We start from the raw sequence: 21,009 nt of genomic DNA, 5'->3' as shown, positions 1-21,009 counted from the left end.
ACATTTATACCTTTTGGTCTTCGGACCAAAATCCATACCTTGTTGCGAACAAATTGGTTGAGTTCCTCTTGCATTGCATTGAGCCATTCCTCAAAGGTCATGGCTTCCTTCACATTTTTCGGTTCATATTGAGAAACAAAGCAAAGAAAGCTGATTAAATTAATATACCTTCTGCGAGTTACCATGCTTTCTTCAGGATTTCCAAGGATGAGATCTTTTGGATGATTCAGTTTGACTCTGGTGCTTGGTTCTTTCTGAATAGAGTCAGTGATGATGTTTGGATGAGTCAAGATAGACGGTTCTGGTTCTCCAGTTTCAGTTGCAGCGACGGATTCGTCATTTGCAAGATCGCAATGGGTTCTGCCGCATCGGGATCTGCTGTTACAACTTCTGGAGGAGTATCCATGAGACTATCTATCTTGGCTTCTGTGGAAAACTCTGAAAAATCTCTAAAATCATCAACAACCACATTAGCTGATTCCAAAACAGTTTGAGTTCTCATGTTATAAACACGATAAGCTCTACTGTTTAAGGAATATCCAATAAACACTCCAACATCACTTTTAGCATCAAATTTGCCAATATGCTCACGATCTCTATAGACATAACACACACATCCAAAAACATGAAAATGACTTACATTGGGGCGCTTACCTTTCCAGATTTCATAAGATGTTTTTGAGGTACCTGGACGAATAAACACTCTGTTTATTATGTAGCAAGCTGTGTTAATAGCTTCAGCCCATAAGCGCTTTGTCAACTTCTTGCTATTTAACATCACTCTTGCCATTTCCTGCAATGTTCGATTCTTCCTCTCAACCACTCCATTTTGTTGAGGAGTTTTGGGAGCTGAAAATTCATGAGTTATACCTGTAGACTTGCAAAAATCATCATACACAGAATTTTCAAACTCCTTACCATGATCACTTCGAATTCGAACAATTTTACCAATATTACAACCTTTCTCAACTCTTAATCTCAGACAAAGAGTTTTAAAGGCCTCAAAAGTGTCAGATTTTTCTCTTAAGAAATCTACCCAAGTAAAACGAGAGAAATCATCAACACACACAAAGATATATCGTTTACCATTCAAACTTTCAACTTGGATTGGACCCATAAGATCCATGTGAAGCAATTCCAATACCTTTGAGGTATTGATATCAGACACAGGCTTGTGAGTGATTTTTAATTGCTTCCCAAGTTGACACGGTTCACACTTACCTTCACTTTCCTTACCAAGCTTGGGAAGACCTCGAACAATACCTGCATTTGACAATTTTTTCAGGTTTTTAAAATTAATATGCCCAAGCTTGGCATGCCACAGATCTGTGGTGTTGTTGATAGCTGAATGACAAGTAAACACAGGGGTTAGAGTGTAACAGTTATCATTGGATCGAAATCCTTGCAAGATACATTCATTGACATCATTCAGAACATAACAATGATCACTATCAAAAGAAACAGTAAACCCTTGATCACAGATTTGACTGATGCTAAGTAAATTAGCCCTCAGTCCTTCAACTAACATCACATTTTTCAGTCTAGGTAACCCTTCAAAATTTAGAGTTCCCATACCAACAACTTTTCCAGATAGGCCATTACCAAAAGTGACTTCTCCACATTGCATAGGCCGAATGTTAGTCAAAAAATCCTTGTCACCTGTCATATGTCTAGAGCAACCACTGTCAAAATACCACATTTGAGATGCAGCAGTTTTATCAGAGAAACCAGCTAGACACTTCTTTTTCACCCATATTTGTTTCAAACCTTTATGTTTCTTTTGAGATTTTTTCAAATTATCAAAATAATTTGTTTTAAACAGATTGTTCAACGTGAAACATTTAGGTCTGATATGTCCTTTTCTACCACAAAAATGACAAATGGGAACAAATCTTTTTACCTGAGATCTTACCCTTTTCGAAAATCCTGGAGATTTTGCAGCATCAGAAGCTGTTCTTGCTGCAACAGGCTGTGAAACTGTTACGGCAGAGTTTGTAGCCTCAAGGTGATTCGTTGGAACACTAGATTTTACAAACTTCGTGACTCCAGAACTTTCCATTCCATTAGAACCAAGGCCTGCGAAACCTCTCTGACCTGCATTCTGAGCTTTTTCAAAAATAGAAGATCCAGGATTAAGCATTTGAACATTTTTCTTAAAGTTTTCAAGTTCCTTCTTTAATAGAGAGATTTTTTCATCTTTATCACAAAAACTTGTCTCATATTCTTTTATTTTCAAATTACACATTTCAATCTGATGAGACAATTTTTTATTCAATTTATTCAACTCTCTATTTTCAGAAGCAACCTGAATCCATTTTTCATACATGACTTTGTATGATTCAGCAAGAGATTCTTCACAGATTTCAGACTCATCTGAATCTGATTCCTCTTGTTTGGTGGTATTATTCAGACATACCAATTTAGCTTTCACCTGTGAATCACACAACACATTAGTCATAACAGAGGTTAGGGCAACATTTTCAGCAATATCTTCATCACTTTCGGTTTCATCATCACTCCAAGTGACATTGAAACTTTTCTTATTCTTTTTCAAAGTGTTTGCACACTCAGCTTGAATATGCCCAAAACCTTCACATTCCCTGCACTGAATTCCCTTTTTGTTAGAGACGGATGGTTTAATGAAAGTATTACCTTTTGAACCTTTCGAAATATTCTTTTTATTTCCCATCTTTTTCATATATTTCTGAAAATTCTTAGTTAATAAAGCAATCTCATCATCACATTCACTATCAGAATTTTCATTATCAGCAACTTTCAAAGCAATACTTTTACCTTTATCAGCAATGGATTTGGGTTTGTCCTTTTGTTTAATCTGTTGATTTAATTCAAAAGTACGTAAGGAACCCATCAATTCTTCCACTTTCATAGTGCTAAAATCTTTAGCTTCCTCCATTGCCAGAAGTTTAGTATCAAACCTTTCTGGAAGAACTCTAACAATTTTTCTCACAAGAACAGAATCATCAAGCTTTTCTCCAAGAGCAAAATATTCATTAGCAATGTCAGATAATTTTTCATAGAATTCAGTTAAAGTTTCATTATCAGACATTCTAAGCTCATCAAATTTAGTTTGAAGCATGATAAATCTAGATCTTTTCACATCAGAAGTTCCTTCAAACTGAGTTTGAAGAATCTCCCAAGCTTCCTTAGCAGAAACACAAGATGATATAAGTTTAATGTAACCCTCACCTACACCATTAAAGATAGCATGCAAGGCTTTACTATTGTAGGCAGATAGTTTATCATCTTCAATAGACCATTCCAGTTCAGATTTTATAGTAGTATTACCTGAAGAATCTGTCTCAACAGGAGGAGACCAACCTGATAGGACCATTCTCCACGCCTTCTCATCTTGAGATTTGATGAAGACCCTCATTCTAACTTTCCAATAAGGATAGTTAGAGTCATTAAGCAATGGTGGTCTAGAAATAGAACTTCCTTCTGCAAAAAATGACATTCTAACAAAAACATTATAGGACCACACTAAGAGTTTAGTGTCCTGCTCTGATACCAATTGAAAAACCGTGTTTTTGCAAATGTCAGTTGTATATAAGAAAATATAAAAACTGTAAGCGTTTGCAGCAGCAGAAGGTAATTCTGCTACAGCAAAACTGAACAGGCAGAATATAAAATATTTGCAGAAAAATAAATAACTTGACACAAGAGATTTATACGTGGTATCAGTGTTCTCCCGAACACTCCTAGTCCACGGGGCCACGCCCAGAGAATGAAATCAATTAATAAAGTATCAAAATTACAAAGACAATTGACTTAAACAAGTTTAGACTCCCTCTAAAGAATTGCCGCAATCCTTTGTAATCCACTTTATGAATCTGACTTCTTGAAACACCTTCAAGCCCGAACTCCCTTCGTCTTTGAAGTGTGAGTGCTTACTTCCTCTCGAAGTAAGGCTTCAACAAGTCTTCTCCCGAAGACCAAGTGCTTACTTCCTCCCGAAGTAAGGCTTCAACAAGTCTTCTCCCGAAGACCAAGTGCTTACTTCCTCCCGAAGTAAGGCTTTATCAAGTCTTCTCCCGAAGACCAATCTCTTGTTCAGTCAAGTAGTTCTTCACAACCTCTAGGATAGAGTAAGAACAGAAATAGAACAACTAGAACCTAGATGAACAACTAGGCTCTCACAAAACAAAGAAAGACTCTCTTCTCTCAAAAGATAAATGTAGAAAATGAATAATGGAAGAGGTAATTCGAATGGTTGCTCTCTAGGCTCTATTTATAGATCATAGAAACCAAAGAGGCAACCACAAGTTCGAATTAGCAGCTGTACAAAAACTTTCCAAAAGAAACACGATCTGCTACATCAGATTCGGATGCTGACGAAGCTAGATCCGCCGAAACAGGAAACTTACTAAAATCGGGTCCGATCTTCTTTCAATGCTTGATTCCTGCCAAAAACAGATTAGATATTCTGATTGTATCAAGATACAACCGAAATCAATAAGGAAAAGGCAATAAACAAAGTTTCCCTAAAAAGGACAACTTTCCAAAAGAGAATTCCTTCTCTTTTGAGAAGTTTTCAACAAAGGAAAGTTCAGCTGAAAGTGCAACTTTCCAAACAAGGAAAAGGGCAACTACGATCCGAATTTATAAGGTAAGAAATCGAATATGAATGCACACCAATCTTACCATAAATGAAAAAATTATTTTGTCAACTAACTTGCCAAAAAAGGACTTTACAATCTCCCCCTTTGGCACTTTAGATGAACAAAATAATTTTTAACACAAAGTACCTGCAAGTTAAAGTTAGCCATAACAAATAACTACTCCCCCTGAGTAACACAATCGAAAACCAACAATAACTAAAGAAACATGCTAACTTTTAAACCAAATAGTTCACAGGTACTAACCAACCACAACTCCCCCTGGAAAAAGGGTCTAGAGTTGATAAAAACAAATTGAATGCTCAATAAAATGCACATTAATTAAAAAATATTTTGACAACTAAATTGCCAAAAAAGGACCTAACAGCCATTAAGAAAATTTTGCGATAAATTCAGCTACAATATTTATGGCTAATAACTATAAAGTACTGGTCGAAGCTAGCATATCGACATTAAGTATTTAGCCATAAAAAGGCGTGATAAGTGGTCATTAATCACGCAAACTGAATTGGGTGATCGCATAGATCCTTGACTAAAGGCGCCGCAACACAAATTCAAGGATCATAAAGTAAATATGGGATTCAGTTAACCCATATGCAGTTTTTTTTTTATTTGTACAACCAAAAATTATTTAATGAAACTCTAATTTCGATATTTTCTCATATTTATGTGCACCTCAATTTCATCTGAGAAAATTATCGTAAGAGGACCTGAATAAACATAAGGGTTAGGGTTTATTCACTTAAGTACATTGCCACATAAAGTACATTATTATATAATAAATATATCGTAATACATAGAAGATAATACTCGACTTATAATGAGGACATGTCGCTATGATTCATGTGTTTATTATATAATGAGGAACGCTTGGGTTTGAATGTTTTAGTTTAAATGCTGACCAAGTGGGAGAATATTAGAATATTTCTAATTAAGGAAATAAAATAATATTATTGATTCTGATAAATGAATATTTTATATTCATTGAATCGATTTAATCAATTACGTAATATTCTATATATGGTCGATTTCTATATTCATTACACCGATTTGATTTCCCGAATTAATTGTCAAAATATTCGACAATTAATGTGGCACGATATCGATGGAGTATCTCACCTATAAATATAGGGTCTCGGTCCCCGAGCTCCTCACTCATTCTGTTCATAACAGCAAATTCCATCTAAAGAGAGTTGAGAGAGCGAGGAAGCCCGATTACCCACATCAATCGGTTTCTTTTGCAGATCAAGCTTATGTGGGACTAAAGCTCAAAGATTCAATGGCTGGAGGTATTTCGATCCTTAAGTTATATAGTGTATATATTTGTTTATTCCGCATTTTATATATACATACATATATTTCAGTTTATACATATAAATGTCTAACATGTGATGCTAGGTTTTGGATTACTTTTGTTTCGTGTCTATTTTGATTTTAAAGTCGTTTAATCTTTTTGATTTTTCAAGTTTGTTATCCAATTTTTTAAAATTATTTCTATTTCATGTCATCTCATGCATGAATGAGTTGTGCATACATTCAGAATAAATATTTAAAAACTTGTTTCAATGAATTTGCTCTATTTTTTTTCTGTACACTATTTATTTATTATAATAAAATGTTCATATATAATTGAAAATTAACATATTATAATTAACATTATAATTGAAAATTAAAAACATATTATAATTAGATATTAATTTTGACATATATCCTATTTTTTTTTTTTTGAATAAATAGAGTACTACATATTAACAACATCTCCAATATATATACACTAAAGTTAATGTCAAAAACTATTTCCACTCCAAAGATGACACCAAAATTTACACTAAAAAATATTCCTTATTATTATATTAATTTTTAAATAAAATAAAATATTATTTTTAATATTATATTAATTTACTAAAATCACTATAATTATAATATTTAATTAATAATTTAAACAAAACTACTAATTAATTTATAGATAATAATACTGTAAAATTGGATAAAACTTGATAAATTAAAATATCATATTGTAATAATAAAAATATTACATTACTAGAGAAAAAAATATTACATTAATGACGAAAATGTAATAATTTTTTACTTAAATCATAATTGAAAATAATAATAATTTATAGTATTAACATTTAAATTTACACACAATAAATTAAAGGGTACTTCGGTGCACCCTTATCTGTTTCGGCATTTAGAATTTTTTTTTTGTACAGTTTCTTTTCATAGTTGTATACGTTATAGTTGTTTAAGACATCTTGTAAAATTTTGAAAAATTCAAAATAATTTACAATATAAAATGTAATGTTCACAATCTATTTCACACGCGTATATAAAATAAAAGAATCACACACGTAACAGGCAGTTTGAACTTTATTTTCAGCGTGTTAAATTTTTTTGAATATTTAAAAATTTTGTAAGATGTCTTAAATAACTATAATGTACACGACTATGAAAAAAAAAAATTAAACTAAAAAAGTCTCTCGGATTCCAAAATAGATAGAGGTACATCAATGTGCAAAGTGGACTGTATTATAGTATTTTACTAAGTTCTTAATTTTATAAAATTTAATAATAATATAAATAAAAGAAATAAAAAAAAAGTGATGTGTGCTACAATGCACGATATATATACTGTGTATTGTAATATATACGGCAAAATAATAAAGAATTTAGGGAAAGAATTAACAATATTGATGTTATTGTGTCTAGTAGGATATACTCAAAAAATACATAAAAATTATAAAATGATATAGTAAAAGAATCCATTTGTTTTTATAATAAAGATTATTGTTATTATTATTTTTTTTAATTTTCTGAAAACGACGTTAAATGTTAAAGTTAAAATATAATTACATTAATGTTAGTAGTTACCGAACACAAAAGTAAAAATAATTTCAAAGGAGAATTAATAATAACTTTGGTAGTGAAACTCTGCTTTTTATGCATGTGTGCATGTTTAAGAAAGGGTGACTATAATAATTAGGTTACTTTGTATTCCTCCCTATTGATTAGATTAATGATAATTAATGGGATATTGGGTTGGGGTTCACATTTGCCTAAAGGAGCCTTTTCACCTACACGAGGAGCCTCAATTTCAAATTCCTCACCTTTTTATGCCCAACTCTTTCCCCTCTTTTATTATGTATGCCCTTTTATTTTGTTAAACAATTATAATTAAACCCAAGGTTAATTATTAATTTTTTTCCCCGAACTTTGACATGTACTAAATCGTGTCCCCTGAATTTTTTTGGCCGTTAAAAATTCCCCCAAACTATTGAGATTGCTAAATTTAAAGATTTTTGTCTAATTTTAATAACAAAATTCTAACATGGATTAAAGTTCAAAGGGCATGATTTAGTACATATCAAAGTTTGAGGGGCTGATTTGGTAGATATCAAAGTTTGAGGAGTATGGTTTAGTACATAAACAATTACTGAAACAGTTAAATTGAATAAAATTAGACAAAAGTCCTTAAATTTAACAATCTCAATAGTTCGGGGGAATTTCTAACGGCCAAAAAAGTTCAGGAAGCACGATTTAATACATGTTAAAATTCAGGAGAAAAAATACTAATTAGCCTAAACCCAAATACATTATAAAGTATAAATTATTAGGATTAATTTAAAAAGCATGACAATTACTGCCTGGTCCTCCATTTCATGACATGGCTGGGCACCAAAAAGTGGTTTTTGTAGTCATAATAATGAAAAAGATACAATTTGAAGTCTAGCGTTTATCTCCTTCCTGTCCCACTCTTGTCCGTACTCTACCCCACTCATTGCAAAAAATAAATAAATAAACATTTTTATGAGTTTCATTTCATTAAAAAAAATGTATTATATGGTTAGTTGAATATTGAGAAATCAGAAATGATGGGAATGCATTTTTTTCTTTTAAATTTGTTCAATAATTATTTTATTTTATTTTTTTAAAATAGAAAAATTTGTTCAATTATTGAAAAGTAAAAGAAAAAAAGAGAGAGTACGTATGAGAAATTTTTATTTTTTAGATTTAAATTAATTATAACTTAAAATAAATTAAATTTTAATTAAAATATTTAATAAAACCATTTTTAGAGATTACAATTTATAATTTTTTTATTGTTTATTGTAAGAAAATAAATAAAATCAGATTAGTTTAATAATTTATTAATTATTTTTAGTACATATTTAATATAATCATTCAAACTTCTTATATATATAATAATATTTTTTTTGTTTAATTTTATTAATAATGTTTGAGAAGAAAAAAATAATAAGTTGATAATTATTTGGAGTAAAATAGACAAGTAGTTAGAAGAGGAAGAAGGAAGAAGGACCCATGTTTAGCTGCTGCCACAAAAGGGGAAGTGTCCTCCAAGCTTCTTCAATAGCTGGAGTGGTGTTGTCGTTTACTACACTTCGCACACATTTTTTATTTTTTTTTCATTTTCATTGCTTTCTATCCTAATTTTATATGTTGTTAGATGATACCTCACTTTTAGAAAAATGGAAAACAAAAAAGAACAAGTAAATGGATAGGAGAAATAATTATTATGATTTAACTATAATTGTGTATATTGATGTTTAGTTCTAGACTAAGAGAATTTTGAATTGTGATTTATTATAGAGTCAATTACTTTTTTATGATAAGCTATTAAATAAATAACGTAGAAAACTATATATCACTCCCACTTTTTTTTTTATGTACAATCAAATTAAGTTTACAATACACGTAAAAAAAAAAGTTAAGTTTACAATTATTACCTTTCTTTTATGTATTAAAAGATGAAAAATGTAGCGATTTAGCAATTTTTATTTTATTTTGGACAATTTGACTCAAATCAAAGTAAATTCAGCAAAAAAGGCTCAAAGCAAAGTAATTAAGTGACGTATTCTAAAGAAATCATGACAAAATTATTTTGCACTCTTATTATTTTTTTTTCTTCTATCACGTAACTGCAACTTACAAGACCATATTTGATTTTTTTTTTTTAAAAAAAAAAAAAAAAAATTATATGGCTCTGAGCTCTGGGAATCTAATATGTACCAATTTTTCATATCATCAAACAAATTCAACTGAAGAATCTCATACACTGAAACTTTACGAAATACAACTATTCTTATTTCAAAACTCCAAAAGGTGAGCAAAATTCACAATTGGAGACCAACACCATAACTCTCCCTATCAATATCATCAACCCAAATAGAAACTCACATGTTACTCTCTTATTTTTTTTCATTCTATGATAACAACAAGCTCTAATATGTGGGAATAAAAAGAATACACACAGTTAGAGCCTAATGTCCCTCTTCTACGTACATAATACATACCTATATGCACTGTTCACACTCATGAAGCTTCCAAACGACACTTCAAACTCAAAAACTTTGGTCATCCTTTCTATATGCAAGAAAATGCTCCAAAATACAAAGATGAAAAGAGACCCCAAAATCAGAGCCTATTTCTTTTACACTCTTCTTCCAACAATATATATATATTATAATATAATATTATTTTCTACTTCATAATATATTATGTTATATTAGATGTTTCTGTATGTCCCTTCAAAGAAAGCAAAAGCCCCATAAGCAAACAGCTTGAGGTTGAGGGTGATTGCCAATTTCACATTTTGCGAAGGGTAATTGGGCCTGAGCCCCAAAACGTAGATGGTCAATTGTGCCTGAGTCCAAAATCACAGCTTCCGTTTTCCCTTGATCGAGTTTATCTTCTCAAGCCTCCACCCATCGTACAATCTTTCAATGAAAGTGTCGGCCTTGATGTCAACGTCAGGGCTGGGACAGAACACTGACCCAAGACCATCTCCACCGTTGATCACGTTGACCGACTCTGATTCTTCTTTGGTAATTGACGATGAATCAGCGTCGTCCATTGGCTCAGGGGAGCCGCAACGAGAGCTTTGAGCGCTTCTAATTTTAACGTAGTCTCCACTAACCAGGTACTTGAACTCCGGCATTTTGAACGGCGGAGGAGGTGGTGGAGGCATCGGAATCAGCGGGCTCTGGCAGCCGCTATTCATATTATCTTCGTAGTAAGCGCTCGACTTCGCTGGCAGTGGAGGTCGGCCGGTGGTTCTCCTGCGTAAATGTTCGGACTGAGGAGGTGGTGGAGGAGCGGGCGGAGATACTGATTGATTTATCGTTCTAGAGGAACGCGATGATGACGTTACCGACGGAATAATTGGTCTCGGCGGTGGAGGCGGAGGCGGAGGGACTGAGTGAATTCTCTTGCTTTTGGTTCCCTTCCGGAACAGATTATGGAAAACGGAGTACGGCGGTGGAGGTGGAGGTGGTGGCGGAGGTGGTGAAGGCGGCGGTACTTTTGTGTAATGAGACTGTAGATGTTCACTTGGAGAAGACTGAATGGAAAAATCGTAATTATCGTTCGCGATTCTCTGCTTCTTCTTCCTCTTTCTCTTATTATACAGCGAAGCTATAGCCATGGTTATTTCTTTTTTCACATTGCTCTTTTTTCTTTCTAGTTTCTTCTGATCTAGCCGAATTCTCGCCGGTGACGGCGGAGGTCTGGGAGGAGGAGGCGGCGGCATAGGTGGTGGAGATCGAGCTTTAGTGAATTCTGTATCACCGTCACCATTTTCGTCTCGCTTCTCCATCTTCTCTCTCAGCTCAACTGATCGAAACGTTCTTCTCGATTTCAAATGATTGTTCTGTGCTGTAGGCGGAGGCGGCGGAGGAGGAGGAGCCGGCGACTTAGGGGGCGTAGAAGGACGAACAACAAAAGTATCAACTGGAACTTCTTTAATTTCATCTTCTTCAACTTTGCTTCGTTGCCTTGATCGATGTCGATGATCAAACGACATCGTTTGGCGGTACTTCTTGATCTCCAAATCATCAAAGAATCGGAACTGAAATTTCTGATCGTCTCTATTATCATCCCAAACAGATTCTTGTCTTAGATCTGGATACGAGCTACTACTCCTCCTCAACCGAAGTGTTGCAGAACCAGGCGGCGTCCGATTAATTTGATCGCCATACGTATTATTAATACTATTTTTGCTTGCATTTTGATCAGAAAATCCAAACCATTCTTGGGAAACGGATTCCGAGACACTAATTGGAGGACCAATCCTCGCATTCCCAACGTGGTCCGAAACATTCGGAGTGAAAACGACACCGTTTTCGGTAGTAGTAGCAGTAGCACCAGTTGAATCGTCGTCGTTTCTCTTAGCGAAGATTCCGCAAAGAATCGCAAACAGAACAAGGAATATGTTTAAAGAATCCCAACTCTTCTTTATAGTGAATGGATGAAATATGTGAGAAGTAAAAGAAACAACGGGAGGAATAGCAAAGAAGAGAAACACAAATGTTAAAATGGGTAAGAGAATGATGAGAACCGGAGGGGAGAGAACCGGAGAGGAATAAGAACGATCACGGCGGTGAGGCATGGCGGAGGATGAAGAAGAATTGGTCCAGTATGGGTGGTGGGGGTTTGAGCTCTGTTTATTTGCGTTGAGTTTTCATTTGTTGCACTATAAAATTTTGAGGGAAGAGTAGTAATGGATGGTATAAAGCTTTTAGCTTTTAGTTTATAATTATTGGTTTTAGTGTAATGCAAGTCATTCTTGTTTGGTGAGATTCGTACATATAATATAACAACAGTATTGAAATAAATTAAAAAGCTTTAATTTCTTTTCTGCTAATTAAATTAAAATGAACTAACTTTTATTTTGTTTTTCGGGTGATAGTTCTTCAAATTAAATGCTTATATGGAGTATCCACTATTTGACAATTGACATAATAAAACACACCCACTTACGAAACTTTTTTCAACTTTTTTTCTACGTAAATACATATTTATTTAGAAATATATAGTCTTTTTCATTAAGCTGCATACCCTTTTATCAAGCTTTTAATTCCATTAATAAATGTTTCTCCCGATTGAAAAAAATATTAAAATAGAGTAAATATAGAATTAAAAAAAGAGGAACCACCAATTTATAGTCACTCATGGACATTTCATGTATTGCCAACGTACTCTACCCCACATTCAAAAAAATAAATAAACATTTTCATGAGTTTCATTTTATTTTATTTTTGCCGAAACTCAAAGAAACTTTTTTTGGTGGTTGAAAAAAAATGTATTAGTTGAATATTTGAGTAATGATGGGAATGCATTTTTTTTCCCTTTTAATTTGTTCAATTATTATTTTATTTTATTTTTTAAAAAAAGGAAATTTGTTCAATTGTTGAAAAAAAGAAAAGAGGGAGTGCATCTATCTAATATACGTTTGAAGAATAATATATTTTTTTTATTAATAATGTTTGAGAAGAAAAAAATAATCACTTATAATTATTTGGAGTAAAATAGACAAGTAGTTGGAGGAAGAAGGACACATGTTTAGCTGCTGACAGACCCACAAAAGGGGAAGTGTCCACCAACCAAGCTTCTCCAATGGCTGGAGTGGTGTTGTCGTTTGTTACACTTTGCACACATTTTTTATTTTCTTTCATTTTCATTGCTTTCTCTTATCGTAATTTTATATATAGTTGTTAGATGATACTATTACTTCACTTCTAGAAAAATGGAAAAGAAAAAAGAACAAGTAAATGCGTAGGAGAAATAATTATGATTTAACTAATTGTGTACATTGATGCTTAGTTCTTTATTTGGGTAAAGTTGATCATCATCATGTGTAAGAGAATTTTGAAATTAAATAAATAACGTAGAAAACTATATATCACTCCCATTTTTCTTTATGTACTGTCAAATTAAGTTTACAATTGTTACCTTTCTTTTATTTCATGTACCAAATGGTAATTAAGCTTTCTGGTGGGTGTGGTTTTAAACGAATTTGTAGTTAAATATTTTCAAACGGTGGATAGAGACTTAAATGAGCTATATATTATATATTGTGTCATATTAACAATTAACTAAAAGTTGGGTCTATGCATTAAAAAATTAAAAATAGAAAGAAAAAAAAAATGTCGGTCTTAATGATTAAACAAGCTCCTATCCTATCTTGTCTTGGGGCCACATTTGTGTATAGTTGGACCAAAGATGTGGGTACTGGAACAACAGCCTGGCCAGGAAAAGGAAACCTTAATCCATCTTTAAATTGTTGTGTCAAAAACGACATCGTTTGTCAAATCAATTATAAAGAATAATGTCGTTCATCGACTAGAAATGCACCTTCTCTTTTCGCTCTCTTTCAAGATCGGCTCAACCTAAAAAAATAAGAGAACTACTAAAAGCAACCCTAATTTTAAATGCATTTTCCTAGAAAAAAAAAAGATACACTAAAAAAAAGATATTACGTATTGTTATATTATAAAATATTAATAATATGTATATAAAAATTGTTATAAAATATTAATATATATTTATCACTACAAAAAAAAAATTACTTTTAGTCACAACAAAACTTGTGACTAAAAGTAAAAAAATTGTGACTAATTATAAATTATTATTCTTATGTTGTGGCTAAAAAGTCTGTGGCTAAAGGTATTAATCACAATTTGTTGTGACTAAATGTATTTTTAGTCACAATATTTATGTGACTAAAACTAAATTAATGACAACTTGGAACTAAATATTATGTTTTAGTCATAAGTAACATTTTGTTGTGACTAAAAGTCACATTTAGTCATAAAAAATTTATATTGTGATTAAAAGTTGTCACTAAAATTAACAGTTTTTTGTAGTGTGTATTTCTTTGCTTATCAATTATCATGGCAATTGGATTATATGTTTGAAAGTAAAATATGTATTTCTTTGTTTATATGATTCATTTTTTATGATATGTGTAAATTTATATTTGGAAAATATACTAAAAATTAATTATATGTGGTAGTTTTAAAATAAAGTTGAGATTTTATTGTGAAATTTTTTTAAAATTAGAATATTCTATTTACATTCAAAAAAAAAATCAGAATATTCTATTTATACTAATAAATATTGATATTTCTATATAAATGTATAATATGTATTTATAAAATAATCTGTTAAATAAAATCAGGATAAATAAGTGCATCGTATTGTTTTATGTTTTTTCTTTCAAAAAAATTGTTTTAAGAAATGAGAACAAAAAATAATTTTTAAAGTTTTTAAAACACAAGTCACATTTGGTTAGCGTTTTTTAAAAATAATATTGACTAAAAGTGAATTAATTTTTAAAACAGAAAACAATATTTTGTTGTTTTTAAAATACTTATTTTTTGTAATTTTATTTTTTGAAAACTGTTTTAAAAAAATAAGGCCAAACAAGCTAAATTGTTTTCAATAAACAATTTTCTGTTTTTTTTTTTTTAATTATAATGTCATGCACTAAATTCTTCTATTCTTTTTGTTTTTGTTTTTTTTTTGTAGTTTCTCTGAAAAATAGCATATGAATTTATTTTGATTAGGCACTCTTATTTTTACCAGAAAATGGAGGACAAAATTTACAATATATTTGTATAAATATATATTTAATATTATGACTATTTTTTTTATTATTTTGAAATCAATTACATACTATTTGTTTAATAAGGTAATATTATTACTATTTAAATTTATATTCTTCTTACAAAAATACTAAAGGAAGATGATACAAGGAACTTTCTTTTTACATTGATCATTAATGATGCAATGTTTTTCTCAAAATGGGGCATGGAATCTTGCAATTCCAAAAAAAGTGGTAGCTGATTATTGTGATGGAAGAAGAAAAACGCCTTCAATTATATGTGATTATTATATAGAAATTGGTTAGAATATAACAACTAAATTAGGCAAAGCACCATAAAAATACCTTTGGAGGTATTAGAATGGTTAGTTCGACTTTGACATCTTAACAAAACCTTGGTTATATATTAGAATTTCCTATGGTGAAACTTATAGTTTTATAGGCTCTTACAATTTCGGTACTCTTTGCTCATTCTTTCGTTTTTTTCCTTTCTTTCTGATCAAATCTTTGCTCATTCGTTTGGAATTTGGATGCAAGTGATTTTGGCAACCTTTGATTTTTTTCTTCTTTCAATAAAAACAAAACACATATTTGGTAATAATTTCTCTAATAAACGTGAAAATTCAAATAGTAAACAAAAAGAGATCAGACTCCATTGCTGTAATTAATTTAGTAAGTGGAAGGACCAATGTGGTACCACCAATAAATTCAAGGATCAATATGCATATCTACAATCCATACCTAAAAACCAATATCAACATCATTCTGATTTGAGTAGTTGCTAATTATTTTATTTTTTTGTTTTTTTTATTAATTTTGTCATCTAAATTGTTCTCACTTGGAGCAATATTAGGAAAAGCCAAATACAATCATGATGGGTTATGTACTAGAAAATGTTGCAGTTTAATGTGTATGTGATAGAAACATTTCATAATTAGTGTCTTCCAATAATAAATTAATGAGAAAATATAATGCAAGAATAATGAATAATCAAAATTAATATTTGTAACATCTTGTTTACTAAAATTATCTAGAAATAGAATAATAATAATAATAATAATAATAATAATAATAATAATATTAATAATAATAATAATAATAATTTATCTTGTTTATTTTATTAGGAAATTAGTATAAAACTTGCGTTTCGTAGCAGTTGTTTTAAAAATTTATAAATTATATATATGAAATAAATTATGTATTTTATTTGATGATAACTAAGTAATAAAATTAGAGCAATTAGCGGCATAAGTACTTAAAATTTCAAATTTGTAAGTGTCATAAACTCAATGTTTATTTTTAGCGGCATAAGTACATAATGTTTGTAAAACTGTAATTTTTCTATAATTTCGCCAGTACAAACTCTGTTATTTTCTTAAACAGACCATATATAAGTTCCAGATTCTAGATCATTGGGTCTAGACAGAAAAATATGTAGTATCAGTTACTTCCAAATGTTCCTTTAATAAATATACATTAGGTTTATGCTGCTTACAAACTTAAAACTTTAAGTAATTATGCCGCTATTTACCCATAAAAATATATCAAATTTTAACTTTATTAATTTTTTATATAAATTTCTTTCAAAAATATGAGAAGTTAGATGCAAAATCAGGTCAACCCGACCCGACCTAACGATTTAGAATTTTAATTTTATTTGTGTCATGTTTAAGACAATAACAGATTTATTGCTGACAAACTGATATAAAATTACAGTTTTATAAACATTGGATACTTATACCGCTAAAAATTATAGTTTTACAAACATTGAGTACTTATGCCGCCAAACATTAGAGTTATGAATTGAAACCCATTGATCGAAATGTTAACTATTTCTCCTTCTAATCTCTCAATTGAAGTTGTAACTAAAATAAAATTTTATAGTCATTTGAAAGTGGTCTGTACTCATTTGTGGTTACCACAATTTTCAAATTTTACGGACAATACAAAGAACCTTCACTTAATAGCTTCTTAAACTTAATTAGAAACTTTTTTTTTTCTTATTGTTGCATGCATTAAAAACATTGAGTATTTAATAATTGATAAATTGATAAAAAAAAAAATAGCAGTAAAGGAAAAATATGAATAAAAATAATAATCACTATCTCATCAATAAAAATTATAAGACTTATCAATTCTCTATTCTTCTTATCAGTATTTAAGTCGATAAGAAAATAACATTTCGAAGAAGAGACAACGTAAGTTAAGATATATATATATATACTAGATGAAAGTTACGTGGCGAGCCACGTAAATATTAGTTTTATTTAAGTTTTAGTGATTTTTTTAAAAAAAAATCGGTAACTAATTGTAAATTATTTTTTATTATTTGTTTTATAAAAATAGACTTTTTAAGAATATCATAATTGTATATATAAACATGTACGCATTGTTATTAATAATACTAAAAAATTGGTAATATTAGAAGTACTTATGAACTGTACTTATAATTATGATTAAAACATATTACACTTAAAAAATTGAGAGAGACTTCATATCAATAGCTGTGGTGCATTCAGTCGCTCCAAATATAAGCTCGGGAGCTCGATAATATCTCGAGCAAATGTAATAAACATTCGGTTCTCCTTTCACCTGATAACATAGAAAAGAGACTAAACTTTTAACAATTGGATCAAGCTAAGCTAACAAGCTCGATTAATCACTCAATATGTAACATAGCGAAAATACTTACCAACACTTTGGCACTTCCGAAATCACAAAGCTTCAACTGATGAGTGTGAGGATTTACCTGAATATTATTATAGCATATTTTTAGAATTTGACAAGGCAAAAAAATGATACATAAACAGATAATAACACATCCATAATACACCATTCAAAAGTATTTAAACATCTTTCACAGTAATTCCTACAAATATCACCAAATTCTTAATTCTCACACTAACAAGTGTCACTCTTGACAATTAATTTTTCTTACATACCCTACAAACATTAGGGAAACTGGAGTTTTATAGGACAAGTCTCAAGAGGCTCTTTTGCAAAATGACTTATGAGACAAATATTTGTTAGATGAAATCGATTCGATATACTTTTACATGACGAAAGCAAGAGTGACCAAGTAGGTTGAGAAGTGTAAAAATGAAATGTCATTTTCTAATTTCACTTTCCAAAATTGTTATTTTGGCAAACACCAACAAGTCTTATCTACACAAGTACTATATGCTCTAAGAAAAGAATCTTACGAGTAAGTTTTGAGGCTTGATATCCTGGTGACAAATACCAATGCAATTGTGGATATAAGCAAGTGCCCTGCAAATCTGTACCCAAAAAACAAAAATGAAATCCAAACACTAACCAACATATTGTCTAGCAATAAAATTAATTAATATATCCCATGATCTTAACCGAAGAACCAAGAACATTCAGAAAAGAAGGTTTTTAATACAAACACAACAGAATTCAACAAAATTACTTTTATACCTGATATGTGTAGAGTTTAACATATATCAGGGGCATTCTTAGGTTAATCCTGCTATAATTTCTGGCAACACGGTGAACAGTCTCGGGGACATATTCAAGTACAAGGTTCAGTTAAAGCTCTTCTTTGTCTGTTGTTGAGAAAAAATAGTGCTTTAGTGCGACGATATTAGGATGATCCAACATTTGCATAATCTGCAATTCCCTGTTCTTGTAGCGCTTGTCTTGAAGAACTTTCTTGATGGCAACAATGTCTCCGGTTTCGATTTAGCCTGGAGAAAGAGGTTTACATTATCATCATCATTCAATATCTTTGGCGAAAAAAGTTGAGAAATAGCTTCAATTATTAAAAAAAAATACTATGATTCTACATACTTGGAAAACAACACTGAAAGAACTAGTTCCAACCACATGTTCTGCAATGTAACTGACCGTCTGTCAATTGAAAACAAATGAAGCACTGTAAGACACGAAAGATAAACCAACAAATCGAATTATCTACCCTTCATAGTAGTTTTTTACAAACCTGCCTAGATTGCCCATTTCGACCACCAATAGTTGTTCGTATCTCATGTCCAGTTTCAGCACCCACATCGTTTACAACTTCATGTTCACTATCCTACATTGTAAAAAGATAATAAGAGCCATCAAAATCTGTACAAAACATTGTTAAACCAAGAAATTACACTTTTAACATATAAAGAAAGATATATATATAAAAAAAAAAAGATAATTCCGAAAAATGATAATTATGTATGACTGATGAAATCATTAGAAAAAAAAAATCAAGCTATTACTAAAAAAAGTTAGAAACCTGTAAAATATCTTCCAATCCCCTTAATGACTCCCATCATTAAGACAGATTTTTACAATCTTAAAGTAAATATCAAAGGTAAAGAATCCAATCACAAATTAAATTTGGATAGTGGGTATACAATCCATAGCATTTAAAAAAAAATTGCACAATCGAGAGATTTAGAGAAAAGAAGGGAAAGAAAAATTAAGACGTATTGATTCGAAGGTGGAGATATCGGTAGCCAGACGTTAATATGATCTTTTTCAAAAATCAATGGGTGAAGAACATTTTCGGTGGAGTCATCTCCAATCGCAAAGTTATATTAAACGCTATGTATTTCTATCGATGGGTCAAAAATAGACGGGTGAAGCAAATGATAAAGCAAGGAGAAGAGTCAATCAAAATGCCAAAATTAGCTCACCTGTTGCTTACTCCGGCAAGCCCAAATTATCAGCTTCAACCCCAATTGCAAAGCTTAAATATGCCCAAATCGGCTCACCTGTTTCTTATTCTGGCATGCCCAAATTATCAGCTTCACACCCAATCGCAAAGCTTCCATATGCCCAAATCGGCTCATCTGTTGCTTACTCCGGTAGGCCCAAATTATCAACTCCACCACCAATCGCAAAGCTTCCATATGCCCAAATTGACTCACTTTTTGCTTACTTCGGTAGTCGTAAATGTTGTTATATTAAATATTCTAAGTCGTAAGATTATGAGAGAATATATCTTCAAATCGTTAAATTTTATTATATAATTTATTTTAAATTTTATTTTAATTGGTTATTTTTAGGAATGTGTGTTTTTTTTTTTTAATAAAATAATGTTATGTTAACAGAATGTGTGATTTTTTGAATAAATTTTTGTTAAAAAAATAATATAAATTAATTGGGAATATTCTGTTAAAGTTAACGGAGGAAACAAACCAACATCGTTAAACCAAGAATTGCCGTTAGATAGGCACTTTTAATATATAAAGATATATATAGAGAGAGAATTTAGTAAGTGATAAAAAATGATTATGTTTTTAAATATTTAAAAAAAAAAAGGCAAAAGCCAAAATATGATGATAGATTTTCAAGTTATCAATTTTTTAAGACATATCATTTTTTAAATATCTTAATTTTTTTAAAAAAAAAATCAAAAGCACAAAAATATGATAACCAAAAATTTTGGAGTTATAATTTTTTTAAAAAATCTTAATTAAAAATAAAAGTAAAAAACCAAAAACACGAACATAAAAACACATCATTCACGTGATGAAAAACAACAATAAGCTAAAAAAAGAGTTATTGTTTTTTAAATATAATAAAAAAAAATAAAATTTTAGAGAAAATAAATAAAAGAGATAATTGCGGCAAAAGTTCCCCAAAATTTAGAGTTGATGCAGACTAGTCCCAACTTCAAAAATTGGCGGTAATAGTCCTAAGTAGGGGTGTACATCAAACCGCTCAAACCGCCCGCACTGCACCACACCGCAAAAAAAATGCGGTTTGAAATTCTTCGCGGTGCGGTTGCGGTTTGAAATTTTCCCAAACCGCGCGGTGCGGTGCGGTTTGCGGTTTGGAATTATTAAATCGCGATTCAAACCGCACCGCATGTTTTAAAATTTTAATTTTTATATTTATTTAATTAAGCCCATATATATGAGCCCAACCCAAGCCCATAAATCTTAGGATAAAATCCATAACTCTTCACAAACCCTCTCTTCTTAGCAACAAACCAAAGCCCATACA

The 21,009-nt window shown here is 30.8% G+C and overlaps 1 protein-coding gene and 1 long non-coding RNA gene across 2 annotated transcripts; both read right to left on the bottom strand.

Annotated features, from left to right (window-relative positions):
• Positions 1–10,311: 10,311 nt before the first annotated feature.
• On the bottom strand, positions 10,312–12,042 carry LOC115704070 (protein EARLY FLOWERING 5). Its single transcript, XM_030631292.2, has one exon. The coding sequence runs from the start codon at positions 12,040–12,042 to the stop codon at positions 10,312–10,314; it is 1,731 nt and encodes a 576-aa protein (XP_030487152.2).
• Positions 12,043–17,868: 5,826 nt separating this feature from the next.
• LOC133031678 (uncharacterized) lies at positions 17,869–19,859 on the bottom strand. Its single transcript, XR_009684763.1, has 3 exons — positions 19,004–19,859; positions 18,481–18,912; positions 17,869–18,317 (listed from the first exon to the last, which is right to left on the bottom strand). It is a non-coding gene; the product is annotated as an uncharacterized LOC133031678 (long non-coding RNA).
• Positions 19,860–21,009: the final 1,150 nt, after the last annotated feature.

The sequence above is a fragment of the Cannabis sativa genome, chromosome 1, assembly GCF_029168945.1.
Source record: "Cannabis sativa cultivar Pink pepper isolate KNU-18-1 chromosome 1, ASM2916894v1, whole genome shotgun sequence".
Classification (NCBI taxonomy): Eukaryota; Viridiplantae; Streptophyta; class Magnoliopsida; order Rosales; family Cannabaceae; genus Cannabis; species Cannabis sativa.
This window is presented reverse-complemented; position numbering and strand designations above follow the sequence as displayed.